Source organism: Diadema antillarum, unplaced genomic scaffold, assembly GCF_040938485.1.
Source record: "Diadema antillarum isolate AM-2024a unplaced genomic scaffold, OU_Dant_1.0 seq00000510_RagTag, whole genome shotgun sequence".
Classification (NCBI taxonomy): Eukaryota; Metazoa; Echinodermata; class Echinoidea; order Diadematoida; family Diadematidae; genus Diadema; species Diadema antillarum.
In genome coordinates this window covers 772,825-786,148 of record NW_027271464.1, presented here as the reverse complement: position 1 = coordinate 786,148, position 13,324 = coordinate 772,825, and the positions used below count along the sequence as shown (strand labels likewise).

At 36.0% G+C, this 13,324-nt stretch overlaps 1 protein-coding gene across 1 annotated transcript; it reads right to left on the bottom strand.

Annotated features, from left to right (window-relative positions):
• Positions 1 to 4,330: 4,330 nt before the first annotated feature.
• On the bottom strand, positions 4,331 to 6,852 carry LOC139734097 (iron-sulfur cluster assembly 2 homolog, mitochondrial-like). The gene is made up of 3 exons (XM_071644910.1): positions 6,760 to 6,852; positions 5,177 to 5,292; positions 4,331 to 4,505 (listed from the first exon to the last, which is right to left on the bottom strand). The coding sequence occupies exons 1-3, from the start codon at positions 6,832 to 6,834 to the stop codon at positions 4,331 to 4,333; spliced, it is 366 nt and encodes a 121-aa protein (XP_071501011.1). The 5' UTR covers positions 6,835 to 6,852.
• Between the last annotated feature and the right edge of the window lie 6,472 nt (positions 6,853 to 13,324).

Sequence of the window (13,324 nt, the reverse complement as noted above, 5' to 3'; positions counted from 1 at the left end):
GGGGCCCATTTCATAAAACTTGTTATCCGTGACAAGTTGTCATAACTGTTATAAGCTACTGAAATCCCTACATCTGATTGGCCAAGTGCAAATTTGTCATAGAAATGTGGCAGTTGTCACTGATAACAAGTTTTATGAAACGGGCCCCAGGCCAGTTAAATATCAGGGTGAATGGTGAATGTTGTAAGCGATGAGAAGGATCTTGAACTTAATTCGTTGTGGGACTAACAGCCAGTGTAGATTGCAGATGACAGGGGTGATGTGATCACACCTCCTAGTAAAAAACCCTGAACAACAAAATTCATGATTGTGCATGGACAGTGCCCTCTTTTGCAAACTCTCTCATATACCATCATTTCAAATTTGCTGTTAATTTGTTCACTTGTTTGTTTCTGTGAAAGTGGTATCAAATAGCATGTAAACAAATCAGTGCTGAAACTACCTACATTTTCAAAAATTCATTGTCTTTTTAAATGTCAAATCTCAAATGAATGTTTTGTGCTTTCTGCACCTTTGAATTCTGTTGCCACGCTATCTCATTGACATGTGGATAATTTTCCTTTTCTATGTCAACGGAAGTAAATATTTAGAGCTGCTTTAGCAGTAGAAATTAGGATATCTGTGCTAATTTAGGGAACACAGCATCTGTAAGACTTTTTAAAGATACGATAACCATGACAGCAATTCGTCGGGTGCCCGTGCATTGGCCGCTAACGCAATACAATTTGTATTGCGTTAGCGGCCAATGCACGGGCACCCGACGAATTGCTCTTACAATTAAACCTAAAATTACAGGTATGTCTTGCACATCTAAATCTCAGGCCAATGTGTTTGCCGGTTCCATAGCAGGGATGCTCCTGTGACAATTGCTCCAATGAAATATCTGCATGCTATTAAAGCCAAACATACTACATAAATACTACCCGCAAACATAACCCTAACCCGAATGTTAATCCTCACATCAAGCTAAACCAAAAACCCTATCACTACCCTCACCCTAACATTAAAAGTGCATAGTCCCGGTAGTGTAGAGGGCGCTGTTGATGATACTGCCGATCACCGTTAGCATTGATACAAAGATTACCGAAGTTGAGCTGTCATCAAGAGTAAAGTGTGTAGGCGTTGCTAAGTAACGTTGCCTTCGTTGTCTTCTCTGCGCATCGCGCAGTCTGTAGTAATGCCAGGGTGCGTGCATATGTGCTTGTTATTATGACATCACAAAAGAAGTTTGCTAAAGCTGTCATCCCCCCTCAGCCGAATCATGAGCCGAACTGTGATCCGACCACTGACTACAGTGAATCAGACTTTTTCGGACTCGGGGAAGTGGGCCACAGTGTAAGCGCTAACGAGGAGTCGATAGCATAGGTCTCTATAGGAAACTTGTGCCGTGCGCCCGCGTACGCATTTGACTTAAACACTGGGACCATGCACCTTTAAGTCCTTGGAGAAAATATAACTGGCGCAATTGTAACAGGAACCAATGTTGTGTCACCATGTTTACCATATACATCATTAAAATTGAGAGTACTTCAAAACTTAGAAGAAGCAGTATGACAGGGGACACCCTCAGTACTGGGTTTTGGACATGATAAACAGCCCTAGTTGGACATTGAGATATTAAGAAACAACAAAACACATAGTATTCCAAGAACATATTCTTTTATTTTATACATTTCGAATTGATAGAATTCATTCTGTGTATATATATAAATATATTCACTCGCTGCTCCTTCTAATTGAAGAGACTGAAGTTTAAAGCCAAACACATCTTTCTTCACCATCATTTCTGATCTTTCATCTGGGCCATCAATTTGTGTTCCACAAAACCAATGTGGCATTTTAACCCATTTCCCCATAAAATGCTGAAATCCCCACATACTTTGTACACAGCTTCCAAAATCCACAATAGTAATGGGTTAAATCTCAGACAGATGATACATTGAGTCACCCTGACAGCACTATATCACAAAATACAGAACCTAGATTGATTCCATTTTGCACAGAGACGAAAAGTCATCCATTTTTTTAATACGGATGTGAAGGTACATCAAGTTTGCACAATATATGTATGTTGATACAAATGTAGTTACATTTTGCAGAGGTCAGTGAATATGCTCAAATTCCTGCAGATCTAAAAGACCTACTCAAGATGGACTACATTTTGGATCACTGGTTTTCATAGGGCCTATGCTTTCACTTGCAATCTATTTGGAATATGTGTTTTGTAAATTTGTATTTTTCTTTTGTTGAAAACGAAAATGAATCAATGAAATCTGCAGGTTGGATTGTTGCTGTTAGTTTCGTTTTTGAATAAACCCCTGGAATTAATATCAAAACCACTTTAGCACTTTATTAACTTCTCTGCCCGCTGTATATCAGTTCAGAAAATTGTATGATATTAACATTGAAAAATACTCCTCAATCAGCATTGTGAAATTACAAAATCATTATTATCATTACTATTATTATTATTTTTTTTAAATACTTTCCTGTCAGTTGATTACTTGTTACATTCCACCTTATGAGTGTTTGGATGCAAAGCATACACAGTCAAGCACACTACCGGTATATGAGAATCTGTTTTGGGACTTTACATGAAGAGAACTGGAAGAGAAAGAACTACACCTCTGGATTTACTTAAATGCATTATATCGCGTGCATGAGTTGAGTATCTAGTCTTAGGATGATTTTAGATATTCATGGAGCTTCTACTCACAAGGGGAACACCTTAATGTAAGGTTACATGTAGACAGAAAAATCTGTCTGTCTGGAGGATGTTTTTAATCATTTTTTGACTTTTACGGCTCTCCTCTGCAGGGGATATCATGACGCCAGACGTAGTCTCCATGCAACATATCCCCGACAACAAGATACAGACCGATCTTTCGGTCAAGGTTACATGTACTCTCCTATACCTGGTACTAGAATAGTGTATTGTCACTGATTGCAAAAACTATTAATCCGTTGACATGCAGTCATTGTGTGCATTACTAGGTCTTCCTGCTTTAACACGCCTGCTATGCCTTGCAAAAGAGAAGAATCATTTACCTCTGATGCATCTCTGCACAGTATCTTCAAGCAGTTTTGCCCAAAATGCCAACAAACTTTGCAAGAACCGACTTGTTGATCTTTTGATATGTTATTCAATATACAAAGACATGTCAAAAAATTTTTTTCACTTACAGTTGAACCTCTCGTATCCGGACAAGTCGGGACCGGGGCTCATCCGGATAAGTGATTTGACCGGATACGGGAGACTCAATGCTTTATACATGTACATATACATACACATGTACTGATGTAGCCCATTGTAGTACCACATGTAGTAATGTGTACACTGCAACCTTTTCATTGTTACATTTGGGGATGTTTGGGGATGTTAAAATGTCTGAAGGTAAGCAATTTGGAAGGAAATTTGATGTAATGTATGTTAATCATGTTGGAAGTACTAGTAATATGTAATTCATGTGTGTTTGTGTAGGAGTTCTCAAGGAGTTGGGAATCCCCCTTTCCTCCCGTAATTATTAAAAAAAAAGATCACGGCGAGATTGCGTCCGTATAATAGAGAGATCCGGATAAAGGGAGGCCGGATAAGAGAGGTTCAACTGTATTTCAATTTCAATTCAAGCAATGGGCAATGTCTAATGGCAATGATTTAAACAGCTCATGCAAAAATGCTAAATAGTGCCCTCTCTTGTTGAAATTTTGTCAACTAACATGACACAAATGATAGTGTCTTATTTGCAATGCTGTGGCACTGATGCAGCCTGTAATAATAGCCATCTGTATTCTCTAATATCTTCATTAATAATAATGCAACCAAATATCCCAGCTGTGGAGTTCTGTTTGCAGTAGCTGGAATATAATTGATGCATTTCTATTTGTGAGAGAAAAACCACAAAATAGATTACCCGATATCCAAACATTGATACACTTTACGACACAAGTTTTGTTGTTATCATGTATAAGTGATGAAAACATATGCTTTGTGCTTCGGAGCATTTAGTGACTGGTTTATACCTAAATCACCTTAAATGAGCAGATCTGAAGAATGCCCTTACACGGCTTCATCCAAAATTGCCTCACAGGGGTGCACACTTCACTGTTGTTCTTCCGTCATGTGCCACAGGATTTCTTCATAAGGGTCTCTCATATAGGTTGCTATATAGGTTGCAAATTGGGCAAACATTGCACACAGCTTGGCTGTAAAGAAGGCAATACAGCATGCCACACAAACTATTACCGAGATTACCACTGACTTGTCTCATGTTGCCGTAGCAACATCAAACATCGTTCCAGTTTCTCATGGGGGACGAGGTTCCCCCGACTGTCAAAACTTCAGAGCAAACGAGGCTCCACAGGAGCAGCCCATCTCAGCGCTGGGGTTGTTGATGACCCGGAAGGCGGAGCGGATCAGCTCTTCGTGGTAGTCGATCGTGGATCCTTTGATGTAGTCCAGTGACACGTCATCCACCACGACTTTGGCACCATCACGCTCGAAAACCCTGGAGGGGTGGGGAGCAACAGAGAATGGGCAATAGGCATGACGTTGCATTGGATCAAATATAGTGGTAGAGTACTAATCAAACTCTGTGGTGGTAAAGTTGTAGGCAAAAAGCAGATATCAAATTCCAATGCCAATAACAGCATATTGTTGTAAATTTTTCTCCCAACAAATCAGTTAGATCAAGAAGAGCACGACTTCTGCATGGACTCAATCTCATATTTATCAAACAGTACAAATCTATGCTTCGTGCAGTGTCAGTGTATGCAGCTTTTGACTTCATTCAGGTTATTAAATAAGTGGAAGTCAAACATGCACAATGTGCCATCTCTCTTGCTTGTTTGTCTGTGGATGCAGATCATTTCATGCACAAACGTTTTTCCTCAAAATTCAAACATGAACGACATTTTTTTACAGGGCAATGGTACTTGATGGGGGCGGGAGGGGGGGGGGTGGGAAGGGGGGTGAGAATAGTCTACCTGCCACAAATCTGTACAGTCAATGTATAGACAATTATGAAGATGGGGGATGGGAATAGATGGGTCATTTACACAAATGTCACTACCCCTTCAAATTACTTTTACATTTGCATATAGACAGTGGTGATTTGATGAATAATGACAGAGATAAAAAATAAGGTGATTTCTTGGATAAATTCAATTAACTACTCACTTGTCATCTTCAGTGATCTCAGAATCCAGCTCAAATTTGTACTGGAAGCCCGAACATCCGCCCCCTTCGACAAGCACCCTCAGGAATTGGCTGTCTCCTCCAAGCTTGTGAAGCCTCTGGGTGGTAAGAAAGGTAAACAAAACAATGAGAAAACCAAATAACATTAAAGGGATGGTATAGTTTTTGTTGAGATGGGTATTCAGGTTTTAACTTTTTTTTTGAGCAAGATAATTAGACACCACTTAGACAAAAGAGCATACAATTCAAAGAGGAATTCAAAGTTCATTAGATGAAAATCAGTTTGAAATGGCTGAGATATCCCCAAACAATGTGAAGCTAGTAAATGGTAGGACCCACCTTATATTAGGACCACTTTGTTTTGCTAAAGTTGTTTTTGCATGTCTCATCCAATTCAAAACCAATTTTCATCAAATAGACTTTTAATCTCTTAGAATTGTATGTTCTTTAATGTCTCATTTATATGGTTTCTAATTATCTGGCAAAAAGTTAAAACCTGAATCCCCATCTCAACCAAAACTATACCATCCCCTTTTAAAATATCATTAACATCACTATGACTCCAAAGTCATCATTCATCAGAATAGACCTACATATATTCATATCATTTTCAACTTAATTGGGACACTTCAGATTTAACTCACAATCAATAATGTTCCACTTGCATGAAATGCACTAGCACCAGCAATTCTCAGTAGTTTCAAGTTTTCATCGTCGCTACTGGAAAATTGCGCTGAACCAAAATCCTTAATGTGTGTTTATGGCCATATCTAACAAGGTGACAAGTTCAATCTGTTCTCATCTACTCATATGCCTTATCTACCTGCAGTTGTGTTCTTGATTTTCATTGAAATTAAAAGGCAAAATTATATAATTGTAATACCTAAACTCACTCCGAGACCAACAAAAACCCTACTTTTACAGCCAACAGCTCACTGTAACCTAAACATAACATATCAGGGCCCCGTTGCAAGAAAGTTGCAATCAATTGCAAATAATTGCTAATTTTGAAACAACCATTCTGATTGGCTCAGGGTCTGCCCTATTAAGAAGACATGCATGCAACAATGATTTTGATTGGCCAGTGACAATCAGTTGCAAGTTGCGTTTAAACGCAAAGTTTCTAGCAACGGGGCCCAGATCAAGTACATGTAGCTACAGTTTGCATAGAGATAAAGAAAACCTGTTCAGAAGTGAAGGCATGATAAAAGCATTGATAAGTATGAAATAAAAATTCAAAGCCTTCAGTCATCAATTTCCCTACACAGCATTTCTCACAAAAAAAAAGAAAAGAAACGGAAAACAAGTGCTTCTTCCTCAGTCAGATGTCATCTAGATGTTCCTTAATGATCATTTCTTGAATCTTAAAACTAGTAAGATTTAACTTTAGATCTCCTTAAAAACAACCTTACCAAGGCAAAGGGTGCTACATTAGTTACTTGCCTCCTTGCCTAGGCAACTGAATCTCACTGTTTGACAAATGAAATAAATGGGCACCTGCCCAAGCATACACTTGTACATCTGGGCAAGTGGGAAAATATTTGCTTTATAATGCCCCACCTTACCTTGACACAGCTATCACTGAGAATAAGATCTGCTTGAGCGGCCTTCGCTTCCTTTGGGTCTGTTCCTGTTGACATGCACAGTGCACTGGAACTACCAAGTCCAGTCCGGTTTAACCTGTGCACTCTGCATAAATGAATGATATGAATGAAGTTGCCAAGAACGTAAAGAAGAGAAATCAAAGAGAGCTCCACTACCGCTCTCACAGTGACAAAATACAATATGGTGTCATATTATTATGCTTACAAGAGGGCATCTTTTGGTAAATGAAATGATTGAATGTTAATAATATCAACAGACAAAATATCAAAAGATGGAGAAGGTTTGCTAACTCTTAGTGTGTCAACAATTGATGCAAATTTTATCCTCTGGCTTGATTTCTCTGCTAATCAGCTCCAAAATCGTGAATCTAACCAGCAATAGACAGAAATTACACAGGCTCCTAAATTTCTACTGTGCTGCTTTGCCATGCAAGAGGGCTTATTGGTGATTTCTATCTTTAAATGGGTTTACTTTGCATTAAGTTTTACAGGTCACGTATTCATACTCAAGATGATGACAGACTAGCATACATGTAGCTGACAAGTTAGGTAGAAAAACAAGGTAGCAAATAAATGTGAACTCTCTTCAGAAAAAAAAAAGAAAGAAATGTATGGTTTCAATGAAAATAAATACAACTAAACATGGAGAAAGTGTGGGTATGAATAAATACGATAAAGATGATTCCAAGCTTAATCTTAATTCCTAAAAAACAATTTGGACACTCAACACTGCTCAAGTTTTACTTATATAATTATCACTCTCTCTCCCTCTCTCTCTCTCCCCCTCTTTCTCTCTCTCTCTCTTCAGTCTTTAGTCTTAGTTATGTGGTATATAGAGACTAAATACTTCAAAGATTCTTTTCAAAGAAGCGACAAGATATTGATAAGAAATCGTTATTCATGATCATGGAAGACCACCAAAGATGATGTAATCAACACTCACGCGATAATTCACCCACGCGCAATTCTACGAATGGGACTGTTACGAATATCATAGCCAAATGTAATTGGTTACCTATTTTGCAGCATCACTGATGACCGTCTGCATATCAACGACAGACAGCTGAATGTCCGGCAGCCACTACTCGCCATTTTCTAACCAGTATTCCCTGGGAAAGGAACGGCAAAGCTTTAACAGATAAACATTTCTCTCTAAATCTATGTCGCGTTCATTAACATGAATTGATAATAATGTTATTCACTTCCGGTGAGCCCTTTAATTTTGAGACTGGTGCCCAAACATAGTACGCTGTATTGGATATGCGCCAGAAGAGCTAACGCAACGGTGCTTCGGGTAAGAACCTCATTCCCCCCCCCCCCCCCCCCCCCCCATCCTTCGGTTGATTACTGTAGTTGTTAGTTTTTGGGTTTTTGTTTTTCTGATGAGGAGAATTGATATGCATGACCCTATACTATAAAAGTTCATTATATTTTGACTTTTTAATAATAATAATAACAATAACAATAAAGGACATTTATATTGCGCAGCTACTATAATAATATACTCTCTTACTGCGCATTACAAAATGACATGCATACAAGAAATTCAAACAGAAACTACATTACTTCAAGAGATGACTTTTTAACCTGGCCTTAAACTCATTAATTGTAACTGCTTGTCTTACAAACAAAGGGAGATTATTCCATAATTTTGGTGCATCGTACAAAAATGCCCTGTCACCAAGAATAACTCTTGATTTCTCCGATGGATATTTCAATAATGTTTGATCCCGTGAACTTCGAAGATGATAAAATATTTGAAATAATGTTTTTAACTCTACAAGTTCCTGTATGTACACTGGTGCTGTACCATGAATAGCTCTATATACAATTAGCAGAGCTTTAAATATGATTCTCTGCTTTACAGGCAACCAATGTAATGCACGTAGTTTTTAAGTGGTGATTCATGAGCGTGGATTCTACAAAGTACTTCTTTTTCAGAGACATTCCTTTGCAATTGTTCACCTAGAGTTTCCTTCTGAGATGATGATTTAAAAGGAAAGGGATTACAATTTAGGCCTTGAATTTCTGATTTAAATCTTAGCGTTAACTCATTCCAGCAAAAAAATATTAAAAAAAATATAACGAAATCTCTGCCTAAGGTGACAGTGACGATGACACTATAAAAGTAATCCTCCTCCTCTGCCTAATCATCATTAATAATGATGATAATAATATTAATATTGATAATAATGATAATAATAATAATGATAATAACAACAATAATACTAATGATAAATAAGGTCTTATTTACCAAAGGTAGCCTCTTCAACACTGACGTTTTTTTCCTCTATTGTTAAAAAATATTGTTATGATTACGATGATGGCTCTGATTGTTGATCATTACATACCATGAACCCTTTTGGGCTATTATAACATTTTTTTTTTGTTTGAACATAGTAAACCAAGATGTCATACATTAATGGTTTATTGATCATTAAATTTTGCAGCGGATTGACTGTGAGTTTAAAGTTCAAAGTTCGAATTTATTTTCATTTCCATCAAATAAGAGAGAATATGAGCAGATCATATTTGTGATAGTTGCAAAAACGTAAATAAACAAAAAATACGTGTGATAATGAGTAGCAAAAAGTTGCGTCTGATTTGCAAAGATAGAAGTACATTGAGACAAGATACATATTCTAAACACCAACAAACTAGAATCATTTAAAAATCATACATCAATAGTGGCAATATACAGCTACGCAAATCACTAACTCTCATTTCAAAAAAAAAAAATGGCAGAGTTGTGTCAAAAAAAAAATCAAACCCGCTTTATCTATCTATATCTATTCAATAAAACACACAAACACACTTTTTTTTTGTTTTATGATATTCTTTATTTGAGTTTCATTTAATATCATGTCCATGTTGACAATGAAATTAATATGAACATCAACAAAAAAGCAGCTGTATTCTTCTTTCTTGTGCTGCTAAATCATTTTTTCCAACATACAATACAATATATTTTGAGGTTTTTTTTCAAATCATACCATGTTTATATAATAGAAATACCATGAAATTCTGCATAACTCTCAGAAAAAAGCTATCTTGATTAACCTAATCAAGCCAATCCATATCTGCCTTGTTACACACACACACACACACACACACACACAAACGCACACACACACACACACAAATTGTGCTGCTAAATCACCTTTATTTTAAACATAGCTTTCTCTTCTTCTTTTTTTGCAGAGCACACGCTATATACAAAAAATTATATCAAATTAAGCATAACTCTTAAAGGAAAAATGTCCTGATCAACTTGATCAAATCAATCAATATCCGCTTCATTACATAAACTCTCTTACACTCCCTTGAGAATACAGCGTTTCCCCAAACTTGTCATAAACTGAAAAAAAAAATCATGCTTAAATTAACCAAACAAAACTCATCATTATTATTTAACCTATCAACCTACCCCCTTGTACAAAACAAAATAACCTATGTGTATAATTATCAAAACAAATCGTATTCCTACTTACAGTAACCCCCTTAACTTACACACCATTACTCTACTATACCTAACTACATCTACCTAACCTCGACCATCCTCACTTATTTACACTAACATACCCCCACCCCCCCCCCCCCCCGGAAACTATACTCTCAACCCACACCCGCATGCAAACACAAAGCATCAACAGAAACAACAACAACAAACTTACCCACACGCGCTCACTCACAAACACAAACACTCGCACACCAAATCACAAGACAGTTAGTGTGGTATCATGGTTACATGTTTCCTAGACAGTGGACACACACCAAAAAAAAAAACAACGAAACTAACCAAACGTTTGACGTGGGAAAGAAAAAAAAATGTGACCACCATAATGCTGATAAATACCGATTCCTATATAAACATTAATACGCCACAAGCCGAAACTGACCATACATCTGACGTGGGGGAAGAAAGATTAAAAAAATGACATATCATTCATACCATCAATGTGGACACCTATCCCTGCCAACAGTGTGGATAAATCAATAAAAAATCAATCTCTATAGAAAGCTTCAACTGCTCCCATTTTTTTTTTTTTTTTTTTTTTGCAAATGAAACCCAAGCTTACCTGTTTTCACCGCAATGTTCTTTTCCTCCTCTATAAAATCCAAAGCAATTTTCTTTATCTTTTCCCTCTTGGGTAACTTGTTTGTTCTCTTGACCGAAATATTACAAATGTCATCAAAATTATTAGAGCATTCACACATTTAATTCGATTTGAACTACCTCGTAAGCCCTAGAAAATATATCTCTCCATTCGAGAGCTTTTAACTCAACTAAATCAAAATACTCAATAAGAAACTGCCATATCAGCTTTACTTTAACACAATCGAAAATATATGTGAATAAGTTTCCCTTTCCAATTGGCAATAAGAACAAAGATTATCATTCACAAAACCGAACTTGAACAAAATGTTCCCTTGTGTATATTACCCCGTGTAACACCTTAAACTGAAATTACCTGTGTTTACTAAGTATAAAGTCGTACTTCGAGGTCTAAGTTTCTAATTTCCTTATCACTGAAATTATACTTCATTTCACCATGTCTTATTTCCAAAGTATACATTTCTTGTAAATCTGTAACAAAATACTCATACAATATTTTTGACTTAGTATTTTGGAATTCTGATATTTTACCACGCAAAACCTTCACCTGTATATCATAAGTTGATACATCAATTTGCTGAAACCATACCTGTATGGGCTCTTTCCATTTCTCTGGAAAACATTATAAATATCACTTATCTTACAAGTACATCATTTCCCATAATTCCTAAATTTTGAAAATGCCCAACGGGTTTAATAAAACCTGTTGGTAAAATATGGTGATACCCTTTTCATATAAATCACAATCAAAAATACTCTTTCCTTTTATACAAATATTTCTACTATTAAATATTACTGGGTTCATCACTTCATCTTCAAAATTCCTACATTTATCCATTTCCTGCCATGCCTTAACCATTTCTATATAAAAAGGTGCGATTGGATTTGTCAGTGTCAATCTAGACCAATCATAATCACATAAAACACACACACACACACACACACACACAAAAAACAAAAGACACACACGTATACACACAAACCATTAAAACAAAACAGAAAATTAGGTCAGGGCCATGTACCCCATCAGGATCAGGGTGACTTAATATAAGAGATCCATGCAGTCATCATTATAATATAGACTAATTTTGCTTCTAGCTGTGACCGATCTGAAAAGATCATCGAGACATCATCTTCTGGTGTTTGTTTGTCTCTCTTTTTTTTTTCTTTGTGGAAATATTTGAAACCTTATCATGAAGGACTTTTTTTGGAGGGACAACGTCTTCTGATTTAATTGAAATTATTTTTTTTTGGTTCAATTTGTTTTATCGTAAGATTTTATTCAAATAATAATAATAATAATAGTGGCTACTTGTATAGCGCACAGGTCCACTTTTCAGTGCTCATGGCGCTTCAAAAATGAAAAGATATCATATATTTACATGCATATACATATTCAAACATTTCAACAAAGAAGAAAATGGTAAACAAAAACAAATATATACCAAATAAAGAATACAACATATACCAATTAAAAATACAATATTGATCCAATATTAATGGCATACAGCAATTACGTATTAATACGTATTATTAAACTGTTATCTATATAACCCAGCATGAAATGAATAAATCGATAACGATAAATAGGTTTATTATTGGGTTTATTATTACGTATTATTACGTATTAATACGTTTACTGTCATAAACGTCATGTTGTTTATGTCTTTCGAAATCACCACATACTGATATTACATTGTATTGAGTTTCTTTTATAATGTGACCTCGTAATGTGTGATAATGGTCTAAGATCAAAAATTTGCTTTTACTATAGGCTGTAGAAGAGCCACTTGTTTATGAATCCAACAATTCAAGTTTAAATCTTGATTTGTTAACGAGGTGGACTTAAGTGACAAAGTTCGATGATATACACATGAGCTTCAAGTGCGGAAAGTCATTTACTTGATTTTAAATCTATTGTTCTCCTCTACACTAGCAATAGTGATTGAAAAAAAAATGCATGATTGACAGTTATGATTTGAAGTGAACGAAAAAAAAATACAACTTAATTACCCTGCAGAAGAATTGATCAGGAGTTTATGATTTAAATATAGGCCTATCCACCCACACTGCGCTTAAATCACTTACCGATATAACATGAAATGAGATGAAATGAAAAATTTGATTTACCAAACAATAACATAGGGCCTACTAAACATTTCTTCAAAATAGTTAATAGTTAAAGAACACTGTTGGTAAAAAAGAACCGGCAATAGCGTGCAGGCTAGTCGAGGCTCAAGTCCTTTCAACAAATAACTGTTGCAATATTAACAGGAGCAATGATATATATTATATTATGTACATATTTACAGGTTTTCATAGGAAATTATTTATAAATTATTAGATAAGAAATACTTTCGTAATGATTTCCGAAAAAGCGTTATAAAGGGTATTTATAGTTTTTACAAC